At 52.0% G+C, this 21,815-nt stretch overlaps 5 protein-coding genes across 5 annotated transcripts; 2 read left to right on the top strand and 3 right to left on the bottom strand.

Annotated features, from left to right (window-relative positions):
• Window positions 1-1,595: 1,595 nt before the first annotated feature.
• BO80DRAFT_427887 (uncharacterized protein) lies at window positions 1,596-4,224 on the top strand. Its single transcript, XM_025720123.1, has 4 exons — window positions 1,596-2,819; window positions 2,872-3,188; window positions 3,233-3,348; window positions 3,401-4,224. Exons 1-4 carry the CDS (start codon window positions 1,901-1,903, stop codon window positions 4,143-4,145), a joined length of 2,097 nt encoding a protein of 698 aa, XP_025572156.1. The 5' UTR covers window positions 1,596-1,900; the 3' UTR covers window positions 4,146-4,224.
• Window positions 4,225-5,557: 1,333 nt separating this feature from the next.
• BO80DRAFT_363008 (acetate uptake transporter family protein) lies at window positions 5,558-6,528 on the bottom strand (the record flags this gene model as incomplete). Its single annotated transcript, XM_025716080.1, has 3 exons — window positions 5,558-5,878; window positions 5,933-6,101; window positions 6,152-6,528. 3 exons carry the CDS (start codon window positions 6,526-6,528, stop codon window positions 5,558-5,560), a joined length of 867 nt encoding a protein of 288 aa, XP_025572155.1.
• A 7,903-nt stretch (window positions 6,529-14,431) lies between these two features.
• On the top strand, window positions 14,432-16,111 carry BO80DRAFT_467474 (putative MFS transporter; the record flags this gene model as incomplete). Its single annotated transcript, XM_025722860.1, has 5 exons — window positions 14,432-14,672; window positions 14,719-14,880; window positions 14,924-15,032; window positions 15,077-15,114; window positions 15,159-16,111. The coding sequence occupies 5 exons, from the start codon at window positions 14,432-14,434 to the stop codon at window positions 16,109-16,111; spliced, it is 1,503 nt and encodes a 500-aa protein (XP_025572154.1).
• A 12-nt stretch (window positions 16,112-16,123) lies between these two features.
• BO80DRAFT_427885 (alkene reductase) lies at window positions 16,124-17,570 on the bottom strand. Its single transcript, XM_025720122.1, has one exon. The coding sequence runs from the start codon at window positions 17,385-17,387 to the stop codon at window positions 16,278-16,280; it is 1,110 nt and encodes a 369-aa protein (XP_025572153.1). The 5' UTR covers window positions 17,388-17,570; the 3' UTR covers window positions 16,124-16,277.
• A 789-nt stretch (window positions 17,571-18,359) lies between these two features.
• BO80DRAFT_413815 (uncharacterized protein) lies at window positions 18,360-21,537 on the bottom strand. Its single transcript, XM_025718074.1, has 5 exons — window positions 21,442-21,537; window positions 21,343-21,382; window positions 20,934-21,274; window positions 18,805-20,885; window positions 18,360-18,756 (listed from the first exon to the last, which is right to left on the bottom strand). The coding sequence occupies exons 1-5, from the start codon at window positions 21,449-21,451 to the stop codon at window positions 18,514-18,516; spliced, it is 2,715 nt and encodes a 904-aa protein (XP_025572152.1). The 5' UTR covers window positions 21,452-21,537; the 3' UTR covers window positions 18,360-18,513.
• Window positions 21,538-21,815: the final 278 nt, after the last annotated feature.

The following is a 21,815-nucleotide window of genomic DNA, read 5'->3' as shown; positions in this document are numbered from 1 at the left end:
ACTCCGTCGAGGCATGCAGGATGACCGATTTGTACGTAACCACCGTCCATGTTGCGGTCAAGTTTAGGCTCCCCCCGATGTAACTCTGTGCAACCTGGTATGTGCATATCGACTGACTCGTGTGCATAACTCCCGTCACGGGAGCAGAGCAACTATCCCTGCAGATGGCGATCTCTGCAAGAAAGGTAGCAGGCAAGGTGCAGGTGTGTGCGTGGTTTTAGCCCGAGAGCCTGTATACCAGGATACCTTTGTACTTAGTAGAGACACTGGCTGGAGAGCTGTGAGCCAAGTCACGGTGAAACACCAAGAAAGATGTAGGGAACCAAATAAACTCAGCCGGAGACAATGAATAACAAATCCCAGACAATCAATTAACAAACTCTCTTATGTCGCACAGGGGACGGACATCATAGATTGACGTGCCCAACCGTTGCGGTCAATCGCAGTAATGGCGGTGGATCAAACCGTCTTGGCTCGATTTTAGTTCCTCCCCGACGGACGGTGCGTCTGCTTGTTGGGATGACCGGAAAAAGTGTTAGCCTGGATGTCTTAATATGACGTACTACTTATCAGGAATAGTTGGCAATGTTATTCGTGGGATCGCTTATAAAGGCATACTAATATACCTCTCGTGGTCTGAATCCACAAAGAGACGATGCCTGGTCGTGTATGTTGAGGGACACATCATATTCGGCCGCGCAAGGAGACCTCCAGACGGCCCAGGAGGGAATATTTGTCCGATCAGGTCCGATCGGAAGTGTGGAGCCTGTTATGGTTTTCGGATGTCTCCTGGCGGTCTTGGGGCTGGATTTTAACTTCCGACTAACGCGGTTTTCTGTATGTGCCAGAGAACTGAAGTACGGGGCGGACTGGGAGGTTGTGCCGGGAGGCATTTGAAGGGTCTGGAGAGGCACGGTAGTATCGGTCAGAGGATTGCATCGCGCTTCTCCGTGTTGCTGAATCTCAAGCGGTTCCAAATCACTATACAAGCATGTGAAAGAATTGCGGCTGGCCCTCGTAATGCGAGGTATTACTCATACTCCGGATATCACATTCGTATCGAGATTTTTAAGTTGTTGCTCCACCCGGACACCGGCTGCTGCAACATCCGAGATCTGGACCTCGTGTCTCCTGGTTCCATTGTTCTGTTGGTCGTTATGATGAAAGAGGAGGATTGTGGTCGCCGTCTTTCACAACACTAGCGGTGGACAGGCAAGATCTTGACTCATGGGATTGGAGGTTGAATCGTTGGCGGTGGTTGGTTTGCGTATCTGTGCCTGCAGCTGGTCCGGTATCGTTGGTCACCAAACAAACCGATCATTGGCTACGCGTCCAGACAACAGAAATTTAGAACGGAGAAAAAAATAAGGGGAAAGAAACGGGGAAAAAAGGGAAAACAAGGCACAGAAATTAAACCTCCTCGACCTTTTTTTCTTTTCCTTTTTCCTAGGACTCCATTGGTCTTACCCAAAGGGACTGCCTTGCCCGTCCCCTCCCCGACTTTACAGCCCCTCTCTCTCTCCGGCGGCGTTCCCTCCCACTCATTCAATCAATCAATCAACGGCCGCCGCCTCCTCCCCCCGTCACAGTTGCATCCCCCCCCCCCAATCCCTCTCGTTTCTAGTTTCTTATTATCTGGATTGCTTCCCTTCCTTCCGGTCCTTTATTTTCCCCTCTCAGGCCCCTCCGAGAGATGGGCTTTTCCTGATAAGGGCAGTGCGCTGACCATTCAGCTTTTCCCTCGTTCCCCGGTCTTCCCCCGGAATCCTCTCTCCCTCTCAGTCAATTCCCACCTCAGCCCTGACGGTCATTGTTCCATATTCGCCCCTTCTAGAACGATGAACATCGATGAAGATCACCAGCTGGATCTGTGAATAATACAATTAGACTCGCGCGTGCGATGGACGCTAAAAATTCCCACCACTATCAGCCAACGGCGCGCTCTCTGGCCACCGACCATGAGCATGTCTTGCCGGTGCTGACCAAACCAGCTGCTTGGCCTGCTCCCACCACTACTACCGTCCATCCGGTTACTATTAATAATACTACATATCATCCCCATCGTCCTTACAATTATCCGATTTCGACCTCCAGTCAATCCTTTGCGTACGGGCCTGTCCCGCCGCCGCCGCCCCCATCGATACCGCCCCCCGTCCATACCAACGCGCAACCCTTGGCCACCGAGACTACCCGGCAGGATGTAAACAGGAATGGTGTCACAAAACCCCGCAAACCGCGGAAGACCAACAATGCATCTGCGGGGAAGTCCACCCTGTTTTGGGTCCATACCGATCCGCAGTCCGTGTCCGAAGGTACAAGGGAGGAGACTCTGAAGCGCATCCGTTCTCATGTCATGTCCGAGCATAACCGCAAGAAGAGGCTAGAGAATACCAAGCGCTACAAAAGCAAAACCTGGAAGCACCTTGCTTTTCAGCCGGTGGAAACAACGGCCTCCAGTTCGTCCACGACAGATGCAGCTTCTTCGGCCGCTTCCGCTGGATCAATTCAAAAGCCAAGCGTCACCGAATCATCCTCCTTCGGCACGCGGATTGTCTCTGATTCCTCTTCCTCTTCCGCTTCCTCCTCGCCCGAACAGCAACAGAAAGAAGCGCCGCAGCGTGCGCTGGTGGTCAAGGATGAGATCAATTATCCGGCTGTCTCGGGGACTGTGGACGACTACAGCGTTGAAGCATCAGCGAATAATGCGCTCGCGCCTGTGCAGTCTGCAGCACCATGGAATTATTTGGGAGGGGCCGTTGATCCGTTCATTTCAACGCATACGGTGATGTCAGATCGGATGTGTCGACATCTTCAGCATTGTAGGTTGGCTTGCAACTGTTCTAGAAGGCACGGGTCTAACATCCATTGCAGTCTTTGACCTGACGCAGCAGGCGTATCCGTTGCAGCGCCGATACGGGCCGAAGTTGCGGGATCATTGGACGGCCTTGGTTCAACAGGACCCGGTATCATTGCACGCTTGTATATGCGTTGCAGCGTCGAATGCCGCCTTGGCAGCCGGCGAGCTTCCACTAACGGACCCCAACAAGCGGCGTTCGAGTGTGCTACTCCTGGACACGTTCCACCACCGCGGTGAAACAATCAAACTGGTCAATGAGGGTTTGTCGGATCCGATCAAGGCTTCCAGTGACCAGCTGATTGCCGCTGTGTCTATTCTCTTGACCATTGAGGTGAGCATCCCGGAACCTGTGCATGGGCTTGGCTAATTGGTTAGATTGCGTCCGGAAACGCCGACTATCTCAAGATCCATCTGGCCGGCCTGCGCCAGATGGTCGGCATGAGAAAGACATTCGCCGATGTACCACCCGACGTTCGATTCCAAATTTCATGGTCAGCTCACCCCAATGCTGTGGAGTCAGTGGGCCCGTACTGACTCGACTAGGACTGACATCCGTGTGGCGTGCATGGCCGGCACCAAGCCCATCTTCCCATTCATTCGCTACACCCGTCCGCAATTCACGCTTATCCCACCTAATGAAGACCTTACACTTTTAGCTTCCCGTTTGATACAACTAATAGAGATACCCGGCATCTTTGGGGATGCCATGTCCAAGACGATATATGACCTGGCTGAACTCACCTGGTACAGCGAATGGATCAAGAGCACTACACAATATCAAGAATTTGACGACGACACGGAGGATTACTTCAACACGGAGGTCCTCTACGTCGAATACACTCTCCACGACGACCGGTACACGGCGACAGGCGAAAGCAAGGTCGAAGCCACCATCGAAGGCTGCGTCCGGCTGGCATGCCTGGTGTTCCACAACACCGTCATCTGGGGCTTCTACCCTCAAATCGCGCCGGTGTTTCCCCGACCCGTTACGGCGCTTCGCTTGGCGCTGGAGAACACCATGGGTGCCGGATACTTCCAGCTGTGCCAGGACGTGCTGATCTGGATTCTGGTCATCGGGGCGTGCAGTTCGCCGCAGCTCCCGGAGCATACATTCTTCGTGAACGAGCTCGTCTCGGTACTCCGAGAAGACGGGAGCATCCACTCCTGGCAGGGACTTCGGGCCCTGCTGATGGGCTTTTTCTACGTGGACCGGAAGTACCTGACCGCGTTGCAAGACTTATGGAATGAGGTCGAGCCTCGGTTGCGAGCACCACAGGAATGTATATAGACCCGATATAACTCATATATAGGACTCGCATGTTACATGTGGCATGTATGATATATTAATGAGACACGGTATATGACGATGGCTAGCACTTGGCATCCTTTAGATGATGAGACAACTGTCTTGATCAAACAAATACCACAGCAACCAACAAACCAGACACCTACAATCACACCACCCGGAACTCCCCTCTCCCCAAACAAGCGAAAAAATCCCTCACCCCGAGCCCAGCCCAGAACCTCCGTCGAACCCAACCAAGTCCGCTCCAATGAAAGACACCATCCCAAACAAGCAACCCCTTGAAAAAGAAAACAACGAAACAAAATCCAACCAACCGGAAAGCCCACACCAGAATCCTTCGGCGAGAATCGGTCCCTAATTGCTCTCCAAGTCCACCCAAGCCCGATACCAAGCCCCGAGATCGAGACCGAGACCGAGCAATCAATCCTGTCACGTTAATTCCCGAATAAAGTCCGTCCGAATCCCGCCCGAAGACCGAATCTCCGCCGCGCGGTTTTTTTCCCGGTGAAACTAAGGATCGAGCCTACTGATAAATAAATACTCTTCTTTCTCACTTCCCTTTCTTTCCGCGCTGGGGTTTGTGGGTTGAGTTACTGACTGGCTAGCTATCTGGCTGGCTGACTTGTTGGATATTTTGTCTGCTCATATCCGTCTGGATGTGGGATTGCTCATCTTTCATAAGCGTCTAAGGACTTGTGCTATACTACTAACTAACTTTCAGTTGACTTGACTGGTTTGACTGACTTAACTGAAGTATAGAGTGGTTTGGAGTCAACTCGTGCAAACTCACTTCGGGCTGAGTTGAGGCTCGGGCTGAAGACGGGAGTCTTTCTTTGTTCTGTTCAGTGGGTGACTGCCAACGTGCTTGCTACTGGCCTGGTGACACTTGACACTTGACTGTTTGCGGGTATAGTTCATCGCCTTTCTCTTTGTTCAGTTGCTGCACTGCAGCATTTAAGAATGGCTGACGGAACGTGGTCTTGGATCAAGGCTGGTCGGATGCTGCAGGGAGTGCTACGATGATTATCAGGTAGGTCATGTGTCTGCAGAAGCTGACGTCAAATCATTTCTTCATTCCAGGTCAATCCTTTCATTAACAAAACTTAACATCCAAAGTGACGAAACGCCCCCATCCATTGTGCTCGACAACGGACAGCCCCATCATTACCAGGTCTTGATATTATTCTTCCAACGAGAAATACAAAAAAACAAACACTGCTGGACCGTTGACCTGCTATGGGCCTGCCAAACTTGACAAGCCCCCACATGGTCTATAACCTGGACCATTCCCCGCGCAGCAATGGCCTTACAAGAATGGGTATCTGAAACATAACAAGCGCAGGTGTATTACTCTTTTCGAGAGGATCCTCCCATACAAGCGACGATCATGTCGCTTAGACAGTCTCGCGCGGGGTCTTGGCACGGCTGCGGGCAGTGGGAGACCAGGGGAAGTGAGCAACAGGCATGATGAAGAAGCTGTTGCTGCTGTCGGCAATACCAGCCAAGGCATTGTACCAGGCGGCAAAGGCAGCCAGGAGACCGAAGAATCCACCCGCCTTGATGATGGAAGGGTTGGGGGCGCCGGCAGCGTCAGGACGCAGGTAGCCAATGCCAAGCAGCAAGAAGGTCAGGTCCAGGAAGAAGAAGAGCAGGAAGAAGGCGACCGTGGATCTCAGGGTGCACAGCAACAAGATGGTGGTGAAGATGAACCAGCCCTGCGGAAGACAGTTAGCGCGGTGCGACTACTTGCAGTATCCATGAAAGCTTACCATGAGGTACAGTCCCATCGAGTTGTTGAACATGCTCTCACCACCAGCCGCCTCGATCGAATCGACAATCTCGAACCCACCGGGGGTCAAGACGATGGCGAAAGAGATCCAGAAACCGCCGTAGGAGGACAGAGCAGTGGCACCGAAGGTGTTTCCGACAGCCATTTCCCTGCGACGGGTTAGAATACACCATAATAATGAAGACAATGGGATACATACCACATGCCAGCAAGCAACTGAACGAGACCACCGTATCCGAAAGCCAAACTCACGACGATGTTGTTCGCAGTGATACCACGAGTACCCATGTTGATCAAACTCAGGAGGAAGGTGGTGAGGGCGAAAGCGCAGAGACCCAGAGGCGCCGGGTTGGCGAACTTGCGCTGCTCGACCGACTTGTACAGACCGGGCTGGAACTCACCTCCGAAGGGACGGAGGTTGGCCTCAGCGGTGTTGACTTGAGCCATGGGACCGTAACCAAAGCGCGCAGCGGCTCTGGCAGTGTCCTCTGCGGACATCTCATGGGTGATGGGAGCCGTGCCGTTGGACTCGACCTCAGGAGCCATGTCCTTCTCAATAGGATGTTCGGCCGACATAATGACTACCGGAGACAGATTATCCGATCAAAAATAATCGATTATGATGCTTCTTAAGATTCCAAGGCAGTCCAGCTAGCTGGAGGATGGAGGAGATGGAATATATATGAAACCACGGAGGGCAAAAGGAAAAGAAACGACGATGCACACAGCACTGCTGGGCGGATCAGCAAGGAGAATCTCGACGACGGGGACCGTGCAAGATGTAAGAGGAATAAATAGAAGCAATGAGGAGAAGGTGAGAGATGAGGAGGAAGAGGGGAAGGAGAGGTCAAATAAGAAGAGGAGAGGGCCGGGACGTGTCTGTGTCTCTGGGATTAACGGACATTGGGATGAGACCCAACCCGGACGAGTGAAGGTTGCAGGGGAGCCAGCAATCTACCGGATTTGGGAGGAAGGACCGTTAGTTGAGTTTAGCCTGGCTGTTAGTGATTGGTAAGTGGCATTTTTTTTTTATTTGATTTTATTTTATTATTTTTCGATTTGATCCGTTGGTTGGAGATGATCTGAAAAAAATGATTTTTTTTTTTTTTTTAATTCTGGGATTAATTTGGGCTGTTATTATTATTATTACGGTGCCATGATTATTATTACTTTATCATACTTTTTGTCGGCGACGAGCAGCGGTGGAGCGGGCGAATTTAGTGCTGGGTTTTAAAACGATGTGCAGGAATCCACCTGACGGGCCACTCCCGTCTGAATGTCCCTAATTGACTCTAGAAGCAGACTAGCAAAATGGGTCGGCTGGCGAGAACTTGGACGCTGTTCACCACCAGAGGCGACGATCCTCCATCATCTTGCGGTATTCACTCTCCATCGAGCCATCCACATCCCATTGGAGGCATCAGGCTTTTAGACTTTCCGCAACCATGGGAAAGCGGGGGAGGAGAAGGGCTTCGCAGCAGGGCGTACCTAATTACCTAGGTTAACCGAAGGAAAGACACGCCCCATAGGGACCAAGATCCAGGATGAAAGGAGTTGGCTTCCATTCGTCCAGCAAGGGCTGCGCCAGTGCACACAAACTGCTCAGATGGCAAATCCTTCGTGTCTCTTCGTGTCTCTCCCAAGTACCGCCTAAACCCGATTGACTTTCCAAGCCCGGGGAAAGCAAGGGCAAGTGGGGTTCGAAGGCGCCCGAGGTCTGGGGAAACAGCCAATCGGGGACGCCTCCTCCGGTTGCTGTGAGACCATTGGTTCGTTGGCCGGGCGTATGATACGGTAATCATACCAGCACTAGCTCCGACTGGGTAGTATCTCGACCTCTCCGTCTCAGTTGGACTCGTCCATCCCAGGTCTTGCCATACCATCGCCGCTGCCGATGGAAGTGCTCCATGATCCCTGGCTGGCACGCATCACTTGTATCTCGATCGCAGATGGGGCTCTGTCAGATGCAATGCAAGAATCAACGTTGCATCCCTGTCTGCCTGTCCGATGGACAGTGTCTGAAGCGGTATCCATCTACTCTGTAGTATATCTGCTAATCGATCTCGAATGCAGCGGATGTTCCCACTGGGTCGGTAATTACAAGCGCTCTTATTCAGCCGGACCTTCCGCGGTGCTGTCACTACGACTGCGTATACTCCATGGATGTCACCCCCAGAGGTGCTCATTTTTCATCCATCGCCTACAGTTACGACGGTGACGGTGTCTCCAGTTTGTTGAGAAATTGATCCGAACTGTTCCCTTCCCTTTTCCGTCCGATTTAACATGGCCAGGTAACCCAACGCACACATGATGCTGCAAGGAGGTGCCATCTCTAGCAGTCTAGCACCAGGACCCCGTCCCATACAGGCTAATTATTAGTGTACGTGGCTCATTGGAGCACTGTAGCTGCTGGTGGAGCGCTGGCAGGTGCGGTGACTGCGGGCCCTTAGCATCACTCTGATAAGTGCTACGGCTCCGGGCTGAGCCTACCCAGGACTAGCTGGCCGACTGCGACCGTACCTGCGCTGAGCAATCACTGCATGATCCAGCTCTCGCTCTACCCGGTGGATGCCAGGATGAACCGGCGCCGAAATCTGAAGCTCTCCGAGTCTCGAAACCGAAGGGTTCTGCCCATCAGAGAGCCTTAATGTGCGCAGTCTGATACAGCAGACGCGGCTGGTGGGTTCTCAATATGCTTAATCTTCCTTTGCGCTTCCTTCCAGGGGACTCTGCAGGGGCAGTTGATATGCCGCTGGCCCCGTTGGCTCCCTTCATTCCCAATGTTCCTGATGGTGCAGCCGGAGAATACGACAACATACTTAACGACGGATCGCCATGACTGGAGGCAGCGGCGCATGCGGCAGCAGTCAGCCGCCCGAGCAGAGAAAAAGCATCTTGCCGCCATCCATAGGATCAACATCGACCAAGAGCAGCTATCTACATAGTCATCGAACGACCGGACTGCTAGAGTCCTAGACCACCGACGGAGACATGGGTCTCTCCATCGGCTCCAGATGGGCAGATTCCCCGTGTGCGGTGGCGGATGACACCCGACAGGAAGAGTTGGATCCGCGGGCCCATGATGCTGAGGCGATTGTAGAGTTTGGGGGATACATAGTCTCCGTTCTCGGTCTGTTTCGAGACTTTTGGCGCGGCCAAAGGGACGTCCCCACTTGGGGTCTCTTGGCGACCGTTCTGCCGCGTCGCCGATTTTCTAACCTGTTCGTGTCGGCCTCCATCGAGTCCATCGGCCACGGGCATCCCCCTTTTCCCGTCCACAGCCTCGTTGATGGCGTACGAACAAGCTCAGGCTGGCCCGGGACCCATCTCCCACTGCTTATCCTCATTAAAAAAATCCTCCCTTGACAGCTTGACACTGACAGGAGGGTAATCCCTGAGCGAATGTCCGTTGAACTAGTCGAGATTTCGCTCAGATTGCAATTTAAACATTCAATAGTCGGTCCCTTGGAAGCAGTGTCAGCTGTCAGGGCAAATCCGCTCTGATCATCCGGCCGGATGTTCTACCATCCCAGCAGACTCCGTACATCCAAAGTCCTGCTCTCCAGCCACTAGTTGCACTATCGCTTGGTTTGCTGTACCTCGGCAGCTGGTTGGCGCGGAGTTCGGTTCGGCACCAAGGCCGTAAAATTTCTCTTCCAACGAGGGCACAGCTAGCAAAATGCCAGGTACGATGCACCCCACGACTCGACCTGCAGCCTTCCTAACTTCATAGGGCTTTGAAGTGGTTTCTCCGGCAACTGACGAGCTGACTCTGCTCAGGTTCCATTGCCATCCCTCTGAATGTCTCACGGGAGCTTGTTCCTGGTCAGGGGCCGCTTTCTTACTGCCGGCCACGCTATGCAGGGTGTGCCTTGGGCTAAACCGGGCCATGCAGGTCGCTGCAGGTTACGAGGCCAGCTCCGTCCGGCTACAGTAGGCTCCAGCACCACTCTCTGGAGCGCGTGCTTGGGCTCCGCTCTAGATCGTGGCCGGCCGTCACTACTACTGCAGCCAAGAAGTGACTTAGCCCAGACTAAGTCGGCCCTCCAGTCTCCCAGTCCCAACAATCAATTATCCACCTATAGTATCCGGATGGTGATGAGTGGGCAAGCGAAGAAGCAAAAGCTCGGTCGCAGTTCGTCCACCACAGCTTGGGCAGCGGGTCAGACTAGTTATTGAGACTAACACGAGGTGTAGCGACTCGTGAGATGTCTATCATGCTGAGTGATGGTGAGGTGTGATTGGTGTGGGTGTATTGCCACTACCTCACAGAACACGGAGCCCGGGCCGGCACACATTCTCTCTAGTCTGGATGGAGCCCTCCATCCTCTCTAGCACGATGGATTTTTGATAGGCTATTAGCAAGTGGATAGGTGAGTCTTAGCTTGGTTGCCTCTGCCCGTGCTTCTCGCCATAAGGCCATACCCGACTCCGTACTCCGTCCCGACTCTAGCCATTAGTTATCATTCTCCCTTATTATTAAACACATTCTCAGCGGCACACGTACCTTGGGCAGAAAATGGCCAGAGAAGCAATCTAATTGTCTCAGGCCAGAGGGCTACCACGTCAAGCCCTATTAATTAAGGTGCCTCCATTCCAGACCCTCTGGCAGCCAATCTAATTTGTCCGTGGCTACCAAACCCTTAATATTAGGTAATACCCACCTTGCCGTGAATGTCTAGCTCGGAGGTCAGCCAACAAGTCACTCGCACTCGCACAGTAGGCCACAGCATTCTTCACATCCAGAGACCAACACGTGTGCAGCATAGCTTAGCTTGCATTTCCCTCCTCCTTCATCTACCATATTTTATCTAGATAATAACATCCGATCGTTACCTGCTCTGCGATCTCTCCAAATCCTACCCTGTCCATCACACATTATTCTACCCTCTATACAAAGAACATCGTTATAACTAATCCACGGTCCCCATACAATCAAGTAGGAAATAGTGATAAAATCGGCAGATCACGTCGATCCATCCATCCACCCATCTCAACGGAATTCTTGTCCTGTCTCATCGCTTAGATAATTCCCACCTGAAGTTAAGCGAAAGTAACTTTTCTTTTCTTTTGGGATTGTGCGATAGACACATGATGTAATTCCACGATTTATCAACATTATTGTTTGTGTGTGTAGGGGAAGTAAATTCTGGAGGATTTTCGATCTATTGAATGTTGTTTTTTCTTTTTTTCTTTTCCTTTGTTTGTTTGTTGTTTGTTGTTTGTTGTTTGTTGTTCAATATACCATACTAGAGTACTCCGTAACCCATGATTATTTTCCCTATAGGGATGAATGTCAAAGTGTGATTAATTTACTACATGAAGTACTCCTACTCCGCCTCCTACTCCTACTCCTACTCCGTACCACACTCCGACTCCGTACGGAATCCTCATGCACGTTCCTTCCCCTCATGAAGGATTTGGTGTCAGAGTGAGGGGTAAGCTAGGTAAGCTAGGTAGGTAGGTAAGCTACGCATTTATCCGGAGCTGTGTTCCATCCTGTATGTACCTTTTCTCCGCACGGTACATGACATACACATATCTTAGGGGGAGGGAATATGTACCTGTACATGTACATGTACATGTACACGTGCATAGTGTGTAGTGTGTAGTGTGTATGTACTCCACGTGGGGAGGTGCATAGCTAGCTTAGCTTGTGGTCATTGTGACTGTGGTGGTTGGGTATGAGTACGGAGTACGGGTACAGATTGAGGAGGTATGCATAGGTATGTAGGTATGTAAGTAGGACCACGTCACGGTTCCAAATTTGAAATTTGGGAAAGTCTTCGTTTGTTTTGCTTGGACATGTGATATCTACAGTTTCTACACTGTGGTTGATTTATTGGGTGGTGTGTATGGGCTGGGGTGGGGGATCGGGGTAGCCTTATTGGGACATTGTAGAGTGTCAGTGTCACTGGTACGGTCACTCTTACTACATAGTAGGTATAACCCTGTCGGCGATCAAGCCGTCTTGCAAAGGATCTGAACTATTGGCATGGCATGAGCGGCCGTTGATCGAAGTTGGGGTACGCAGAATGCAACAGGTCACGGGATGATGAGGTGAGGGGGATCGACGGCTGATCGGAAGAGGGGAATTGGGATCTGATAGCTGACACGATGCTCTAACGTTGCTGGCATCCTAATTTTACTAGTTCCGGATTGTCGCGGAGATGCTGCTATGAATTCGATAAGAGGCATACCTGTTCCATGCGTCCGGACCGCTTGGGTTCATTGTCTGGTCGGTTCCACTTCCACGCATCTGGTACCGAAACCCGGGAATTTGGGTCAGGGATGGGGCTGTTTCGGTGTCTGGCTTGGGTCTGGGGATTTCCCGTTCCCCGCGGCCTTGGTAAAGACGTGGCCAAGGGGATATCATCTGGTTGGAGGGCGACAAATGACGAGACGCGTTGATGTTGGTATCCTCGGCTCGGCGGAGCGGAGAACAGACCAAAATCTTACGAGGTGGGATCTGGGGCTTCCAGTTCCAAGAAGCCATGCGCCACAGTTGGAGAGGATTAATTTTCAGGGTCCACTGGCGCGCTGAGGGATCTTCCAGTTCTTTGATCTCCTTCTTGCCTTTCCAGGTGCTTTCTCTGGCTTGGCCCCCGCGTGCGGAGATGCGATGTCGGGGAGGCGATGTGAATGGTTGGAGGGGGATTCCAGAAGTCCCGGCAGTGCTTCTGGTACACTTGCCGTATTTTTGATCCTACTATGGTAGGTTTAGGTCCCGCTCGACTTCAGTTATGATGCAATGCTTGGGTGTGGTTTCTCGCTTCCGCCTTCTCTATTTCCTCACACCCAATTTTGGGTTGCATAAGTGGAGTACACCTCACAGACAATGGCATTGATGTTGAGGTGGAAGCGAAGTGGTTGGTAACTGGGTATGGCTGGACGGGACTGGGTTCAAGTTGAGTCGGTCCACTTGTGAGAAATCTTCGCAGTCCACATGAAGAAAACTGGATTTAGCACCAGTATTCACGGCCCATAGTTCATGCAGCAACTCGAATGCAGCAAGTAACCTTCACGGACTAGTCAATAGATAGCTAGATGCGTTAGAGTTACCCACTGTCTTCGATCTCCGTCTCTCACCACGCGCCTTCGGTTATGCTAGCTCCATCACCACATGCCAACCAGATGGCAAACTAACAGTAGTGATAGTTCGTCCAACTCAATCCCGACCCGGTGTTTGTGACGATCTTTGGTGGGAGGATGGTTGGATCGGTGATGATTTGTTGATGTGGGGAGATCTACATACAGAAGAAGCGGTCTGCATCATCCCGGCTCTTCGCGGCGAAGACGGCGCTACCGAAGGAATGGCGTCGATAACTATCGAAGGTCGAGGGGGAATTGAGTGGATTCTGCGGCTATACTTTTCGATAGTAAGATGGCGGATCGTTGAGAATTTGAGATACGAACTGTGCTGAGTTCACCGACTTGGTAGCATGTGGACTGTGTTTGACAAATGTTTTGATAGGCTTGAGATAATGTAGATCTGGACAGAATGATAGACTGGAGGACTGGAAATTGTGTAGTAAGGAGACTCATCATCATCGACGTCTTGTTGCTTTTCCTGCTGGAGCACGTGCAGGCAAACAGAGAAAACAAGCCAAACCAAACAAAACCATCCAGGATGCTCCCAGCAATTTTCATCTCTCTGCCTTGCAGCTTCAACGGAAACCACCTTTCAAGGAGGAAACAAATGGTGGTTCAGCGTTTCTGCAGGGCTACTGTCACTACCACTGTCATGGCAATACTGGACGCGATCACATTGCTCAAGCGAGAACTGACAACTGACCCTCATCCAAGGAGATTAAACCATTGGGATACCTGAAAAGTACTTCTATTCAAACAGTGTTCGAGCAAGTATGTCTGCATACTGACTGCGAAAGATAGACTGAAGATAACATGGCCACGATCTCGCTCCGCAAATGCTGTTGGTTGACCTCTGCTCCCAGATGGATAACACCACACCGTCGTTGAATAGTGAATGGCTGCTGGCCAGTCCAGATTCACGGCAAGGACAGCCAGACATACCAAGCAAAAGACTGATAACGTGCCTGTCATTATCTTGTCAGCTCCGTGTCGTGCGGGGTTGATAAGCAGCTTCCGACCTTCTGCTTTGGGAGTGATCATCCTGATAGAGCTGTCATCCAGGTCTTTATCAGCTTTATCAATCTCCTTGAATCTTGTCTAACTCGAACAAGAAGGTGCTTCGAGCGCCAGCTGTCAAACATGGGGGGCATGCATTGATATCGATCGGCTGAGCCCAGTATCTCTGGCACTTGCCATTGTATCATGCATGCGATATACAGACGAAGGTGCTGCAGGACAGCCATGTCATTGCTATCAACATGATAGCCATCTCAGTCGCTTGAAGCTCGTGGATGTTATAAAAAGCCGGGAGGACCTCTCGGTGCACTCCTTCTGTTAGACACAGTCTGAATCGCTTACAGCCATTCTAGTTGTTACGTTCAAAACCATGAGTTCTACGTTAGATCATAGTGACAAACAATTCACCACACATACAGTTGACATTGAATCCAAAGACAATGGACATGTATCTCCTCTCCAAGCAGATGCGGCGCTGGAATACCTTCGCACCGAAGGTGTAGCCACGTTCTCCGATGTAGACGAGAAAAGGCTGGTTCGAAAGATCGATCGAATGATCGTACCATTAATGTGGGCGATTTACTTCCTACAGTACCAAGATAAGATCCTAAGTCAGTAGGTACAGCTTGCCATAACCAGAAGCTAACAGCAGTGCAGTCAACTATGCATCGGTCATGGGCCTCCTGGAGGATACTGGCATGCGAACAGATCAATTCTCAAACCTGGCTCTAGCCTTTTATGTGTCCTACCTCTTCTTTGAACTTCCAACAGGATACCTGATGCAGCGGTTGCCAACTGCAAAGTATCTTGGATTAAATGGTAAATGACCCAGTCATCCTGTAGGGACATGCTGACAGAAAAGTGACCCTCTGGGGTCTTCTGACCACCCTAAACTGCGTTGCAAAGAATTTCCCCGGGCTCGTCGTGCTTCGGGTTCTCCTAGGATGCTTTGAAAGTGCCGTAGCACCTGCGTAAGACACCGTCAACCTCATTAGAGCCCTTCTAACGAGAACAGGCTGATTTTGATAACCTCCATGTGGTACAAGAGAGACGGTATGCAGCATATCCAGATTAATTACGTCAACTAATCCGTGAAGAACAACCTAAGCGCATGGGCTTCTGGTACTTGGGCACAGGCACCGCGACCATAGTCGGTGCCCTCGTCGCATACGGTCTGCTCTTCTATACAGCGGACGAGTTCTATTCTTGGCAAATCATGTTCTTGATCTTTGGGCTCATCACAATCGCAGTCGGAATCACAGTCTTTCTGGTCTTTCCAGATAATCCCATGACTTCGCGGCTAAGCCATGAAGAGAAAATAATGGCAATTGAGCGTCTTCGCGAGAACCGAACAGGCATCGAAAACAAGCACTTCAAATGGGGACAATTCTCCGAGGTTTTCAAAGACCCGCAAGCCTACCTGATTGCTGTAATTGTGGCCTCGAGCAGCATCAGCAATGCCGCCATCAGCAGCTTCTCCGCCTTGATCATCAAAAACTTCGGGTTTACCACCAAAGAGACCGAGCTGCTTACAATCCCAGGAGGCGTGGTCAGCGTGATAAGCATCTTGCTCGGCACATACTTGGCGGGTCGGTTCGACCAGCGGTGTTTCTGCACCATCGGCATCCTGTGTTGCGGTCTGCTTGGAGGCTGCCTCATGGCCTTCGCTCCGAGTAACAATAAAGGCGCCAAGTTGGCCGGGAGCTACCTGACCAACTGTGTCGGGTCCGCCCTGCCCTTGCTGTACTCTATTGCAGGGGCCAACATTGCCGGTCATACTAAGAAGGTGACCATGAATGCGATCGTTCTGATGTCGTTCTGTCTCGGCAATATTCTAGGCCCGCTGTCATTCCGCACCAAGGACGAACCGGAGTATATGCCAGCGAAGATCGCCATCGTCGCGACTGTGTCTGTTGCGATTGTCTTCACCGTAGCTCTGAAATGCTACTACATCTGGGAGAATCGGCGACGAGACGAGCAGTGCCAGGGGATGCAGCATGAAGACTCCCGAGTTTCTGGATCTTACAGACAAGGCAAATCCAGAGTTTAGAGTAAGTGGAAACCAGCAGTTGCTTTGCCAATTCTAACAAATCTCAGTACAAGCATTAGAGAACGGGGTCATCTATCAATGTATCAAATTAACACCAATTCTATGCTATGCAATGCAATGAACGCCATCAAATGCCCCCTCTAGAAGAAACAAACCAATCTCATGATCAAGCAGCAACCTTCACAGCCTTGAACTCCTCGCTGAACTCATAGTCGACGTAACCCTTGGGATCCTTAGGCACGTAAAAGACCTCTCTCTGGTACGGACGAAGAGGGATGTTGTGCTGAATCTTGAAAGGCAGCTCGGGGTTCGAAGTCCAAGGACGACCGATGCCAACAACAACATCAAGATCCTTGTACTGCACATCGACCGCCTCCTTGGCCGAATCAGGCTTGAAACCACCAGCAACCACCAGAGGTCCAGCATTGCCATACGCCTTGGTGAAGAACTCCAGGGTCTCCTCATCCGACTCCGCACCCTCCGTATTACCAGCAATGCGCGCCTCCACAAGATGCACAAACGCCAGCTTAAACGGGGCCATCTTCTTCGCCAGATCCGTAAACTGCGGCTTGGGATCCGCCATCTTCATACCCTGGAACGTGCTATACGGACTGAACCGGATACCGGTGCGATCCGCACCAATAGCCTCGACCACGGCACGAACCACCTCCACCGCAAACCGGGACCGGTTCTCAACACTTCCACCCCAGGCATCCGTGCGCTTATTCACCGTATCCTGATTGAACTGATCAATCAGATACCCATTAGCACCGTGAATCTCAACCCCATCAAACCCAGCCGCAATAGCATTCTTCGCCGCCTGCGCATAATCGGCAATGTACTCGCGGATCTCCTTCTCGCTCAATTCCCTCGGCACAGGACCCTGCCCGAACGGAACCGCACTGCTCGAGACAACATCATAATCTCCTTCCTCCTTCAGAGCAACCGGATCTGTCACCCGACCCAGAGCCCACAGCTGCATATAGATGTACGAGCCCTTCTTGTGCACCGCGTCCGTCAGCTTCCGCCATTGAGCGATCTGCGCCTCGCTCCAGATGCCCGGCACGTTGCGGTAGGAACCCGCACGGGGCGAAATGAGAGTCGCTTCCGTGATGAGAAGGGTACCTGGGACAGCGGCGCGTTGTTCGTAGTGTTCGGTCATCATGGGGAGAGGGACGTGGTCGTCGTCGGCGCGGAATCGAGTCATGGGCGCCATGGCGAGACGATGGGCTAGGGACATGCGTCCGACTTGAAGAGGAGCGAACAATTTGGTCATTGTGGTGGTTGTAAAATCTGCTTGAATCGGGAACGAGAAGGGTATAGTATAGAATCAAAAATCCAGAATGGAGGATAGTACTAGGCAAAGAAATAGTAGTAGTCTAGACAATGAACGATGCCTAGTTAGTTGTTGAATGATACCAAATGCAGTCCCAAACCCATATTTATATCCCCATTCCCATCCACCTCACGCCACACCCCCATCTCCAACATAGTATTTAGCAAATAGCAATTCGCAACCAGATCAATAATCAATACCCCTTGAAAAACTGGATCCGATCCACATGGTTGATTTCCAATCAATCATGCTTTTTATGGGTCCGCGGCAATTGCCTCATACTTCTACTCCGTACATGGTACTACATTCCGCACTATGAATGATACATCTGTCAGATCTAGGTTAATTCTTTAGTAGCATTGAATGCCACATTCACTGAGCGTAAGCAATAAGCAAAGCACGCCATAAACAATAAGCTAGGTGCCATTACATCATCGATTAGATTCTGCGGTGAGATTGGGGGTGACTGACTAAGCACGGGATGTGCTGGTGGCGCGTGCGACGCTGACAAATCGGCAAGATAGAGAATTTTCTACGAGGTTCAGTGGTGGTTCACTGGTTACTAATGAATGGGCTGTGGAGGGATGGGGTTGGAGTGTTGGAGGAAGGTATCTAGTTGGAGGGGGAGGGGGAGGGGGAGGGGGAGGGGGGATTGAGTTTTCTATTTTTCTGCTTGGCGAATTAGAGCTGAGGGGGGAATTAGTAAGGTGGTGTTGGAGGGGGATTTGGAGGGTTTGGGATGGGGTTGGAGGGATCTTCGGTTGTTTTGGGGGGGTTCGTTTTTGGTGATGGGCATATGTACGGAGTACTATGCAGTCTACCACTGCGTACTGCTTCGTACTGTTTATGGGTATATTGTGCTCCTACGTAGTTGGGTAGGCTTGGGTGTTGCTTAATGCTACTCAGTAGCTGCTCAAATATATCCAATAGGGAGTAGTCAGAGCAATAAATGCATATCCATTATCCAACCTCCAGCAAACCTCACTCCTTAGACGACAATGCCGCTGGGTATCATTCGAAAGCAAGTAGAATGACAGAACGAACAAGTGAAGGAATCAAGGTTAGGTCAACTCTCGAGTCGCCGTGCTGTAGCTTCGAGCTGCGCGTTGAACGACCGGATCTGATGGAGCAGACCGCCTTGAGCTCCCGGGGCGACAGAGCTCACGTTCTCAGCAACATTGCGGAGGAGGAACTCCAGCCCGACGGTGGAGGTGTCGGGGTTCTCGGACGTGGATTCGTCGACAGGACGGTTGGTGCGCTCGAGGGCGAGGTCCAGACTGTGGAGGGAATTGTTGATGGTGGACCGGGCCTAATGGGTGGTTAGCATGCTGAGTGCTTGGATGGTCCTGGGGCATACCATTTTGGCGTTCTCCTCCTCGGTGTGTTTCCTCCGTACGGCATCCATTTGCAATGCTACAGCTTCTCTCTCCTTCCGCACTTGGTAGAGTCGACTCCGTAGATCCATCATCTCCCGTTTCGATTTCTTGACTTGGCGTCCAAGCGCAAAATTACTGTCGAGCATCTCGCTCAATTCGAAGAGACGGCCCTCGAGTTCTGTGCCGTAGGCCTCCACGGCCTTCTTCTTGCGATTCCATTCCGCACGCCGGGCGGCGTTGCCTTCGTTCGCGATCCCGTTTTTGAGTGTCGTGAGGGTCTTTTCTAGGGTCTCGCGGCAGATTTGGCTGAGCACGTCTGCGGCGTTGACGCCACCACGGCTCATAAGCTTGCTCTTTTGTTTCGTCGCGGCTTCGTCGGCTGGTTCTTCCTCGTCGGATGATCCCTCCAGCTCTGGGGCGTCCCCAAGTGCTGCGACGTTCACAAACCGATGGACAGTTACTGGAACTGTTTCCCCGCGAGGTTGTCTGGGCTTGCGTTTCTTGGGTGCTTCCTCGATAGGCTGTGCTTCCTCAGCAGCCTGTGCTTCTCCCGTAGGCGGTGCCTCGTCAATGGGCTCGGCTTGTGTTGTAGGTTCCTCATTCGCAACCTGCGTATCGTCTTTCTTCTTTGCTAGCGGTTTCCTGCCACGACCACGCTTGGCAGGCCTAGATGGTTCAGGCTCGGCTGGAAATTCCGCCTGCGACTCAGGTTCGGGCTCCGGTATAGGTTCGGGCTCCGGTTCTGCTTCTGACTCCGGTACTGGTTCCGGTTCCGGTTCCGGTTCAGGTTCCACTACTGGCTCAGGCTCAGGCTCAGGCTGCACCTCTTCTTCGGGCGGAGATGTTTCCATCTGGACATCTTTGGACCGTGTTGCCTTTCTTCCGGGGCGTCCAGCGCGTGTCGATTTCTTCTCTGCCACCGTAGGTCTCGGCAACCGTGACTGGCGAGTCCCTTTGCGACTCGCGATATCATCCCTCGGCTCAGAGGGAACCTCCACCTCGCCAGGTTCATCACCTGGCTCTTCTTCTATCGTAGGGATGCCTGCCGTAGGCTCCTGACTCTTCCCCCCTCTGCGGAGCCTCTTGCTTTCTCGGACCTGAGCTGGGGCACTTTCTGCTGAACCAGCTCTCGCCACTCTAGATTGCTTGGCAATCGTTGAGGGCGGTTGGGCGGATGTCGCACGTTGGCCCCTCGTTCGCTTGACCCGCGGGGGTGTTAAAGATTTCCTTTGCGCTGTCGTGACGAGATCGGCTGCTTGCGTGACCTCGGTGGGCCTTTGGGGCTCAGCAACATCATGAGATTCGGTCGCCTCTTGCGGCTCAGTAGGTTCTTCAGTAGTTTGCGGTGCAGTCGTCTCTTGGAGATCAAGAGCAGCCTGGGGTTCAGGGGAGATTTGAGGTTCTGTGGGAACTTCAGGCTCACTAACAACCTGCGGTTGGGTGTTGATTTCCTGTGCTGTAGTCTGCTCTTCACTGGCTATTTGCACCTCAGTAGTCACCTGAAGTTCAGGGGTCTCTTGAGGCTCAGCAACGTCCTGTGCAGTGCCATCTCGACGCTCAGGAGCATCAGACGCAGCAGTCGGTGACCTTGTGGCATCTGATTTTCCATCCGGTGATATGTCCATTGGCTCTGATAATTGGTCGTCCTCCACCTCCGTCGCCTTGGGACTCACGGCATTCTGCGGAGAACCATGTGAAGAAGTTTCGCTATCCCGCGATGTCCTTCTCTTGCGTTTGCCCCTTGATTTCTGACTTGATGGAGGACTTGATTTCGCTTGACGTTCTGGTTGAACCCTCGGCGGCGTTGTTGTATTTTCAGTCGCTAGAGGCTCTGCTGGCTCGTTCGCCTGTACTGGTGCAGTATTCTCGGGCAGAAGTGTAGTTGTTGAAGGTAACTCTTGCGGTTGTGCCTCGTATGTAGCGCTACCATTCAGGACAGGTGTGACCGTTGACTCCTCAGGCAATTGAGCCGTTGCGCTTGGCACGACGCCATTCCGGAGTGGTTGTGAGCTCACTTCATCCCGCGCGCCAAGTAATATCGTCGATGTCCTCCTAGGATGATCTGGCTCAGTTAGCAGTCCGGTCCACTCCTGTTTTCATATCCACGCACCAAGTTTCCTTATCTTGCGACTCGGTCCGACTTCTGGCGGCTCTTCCGTAGGTATGTCAAAAGGTGACGGGCGTGGGGGAAGCTTGTTGCGCGCGCTTCCTGGTGTTCGACGAACGGGCCCCTCTTGTGAGGACGACGGCTTTCTATCTGGTGAGGCGATGGATGGCTGCGTGATCTCAGGCTCCCTTGTCGCCGTCGCAGCACTTGTAGCTGTGGGTGGTGCAGGAGGTCCGAGAGAAATACCAACATCGGCGGGTCGCGACGCGGATTGAGACGAATCGTCAGGCGCACCGGACAAGCCAAATGAGAACCCGAAGTCTATCGCCTTAGTCTTGCGTAACCTAACAAGCAATCACAGCATTAGCAATTTGACTCTGGTTGTTGTCGCGGGGCACGGGGATGCGCGTACGCTGCTCCGCGCTGCCGCATCTGCTGCCGCTCCTCTCGATCTGAAAGATTGTATAACCATTAGCATTGGAGGCATTACGGGAGCAAAACGACAACGTACTGGAAGCCATGGCTGAGAAGCGGCGCCCCTGCCGAGCTCAACGCGCCAAAACACGCGCGAGAGAAGATGATTGAGAAAGAGTTGGCCAGTAATGCGGATGATGGAGGAGGCGCTGTGATGATGGATGGATGCCGCCCGCGCCGATGGCCAATGGCGATGCTCCCGCCGGGTGGGTGCCCGTGACCACCGCCTGCTGGTTTCGCCGCGGTCTGTTTAGTGTTTACCTACTTCTATTTCATAGTACTATCTACTGTGTACATAGTAGGAAGATCTTGCGATTCAGATCAATATCACTATTTGGTAGAGAGCAAGTATATCCTTCATCTAGAACAGAAAATGCACCTTAGTGTCTCTCCTAGTGTGATTCAGCTCAG

Source organism: Aspergillus ibericus (genome assembly GCF_003184845.1).
Source record: "Aspergillus ibericus CBS 121593 unplaced genomic scaffold BO80scaffold_41, whole genome shotgun sequence".
Taxonomy (NCBI): domain Eukaryota; kingdom Fungi; phylum Ascomycota; class Eurotiomycetes; order Eurotiales; family Aspergillaceae; genus Aspergillus; species Aspergillus ibericus.
The sequence above is the reverse complement of the archived record's forward strand: the minus strand, read 5'-3'. Positions and strand labels throughout refer to the sequence as shown.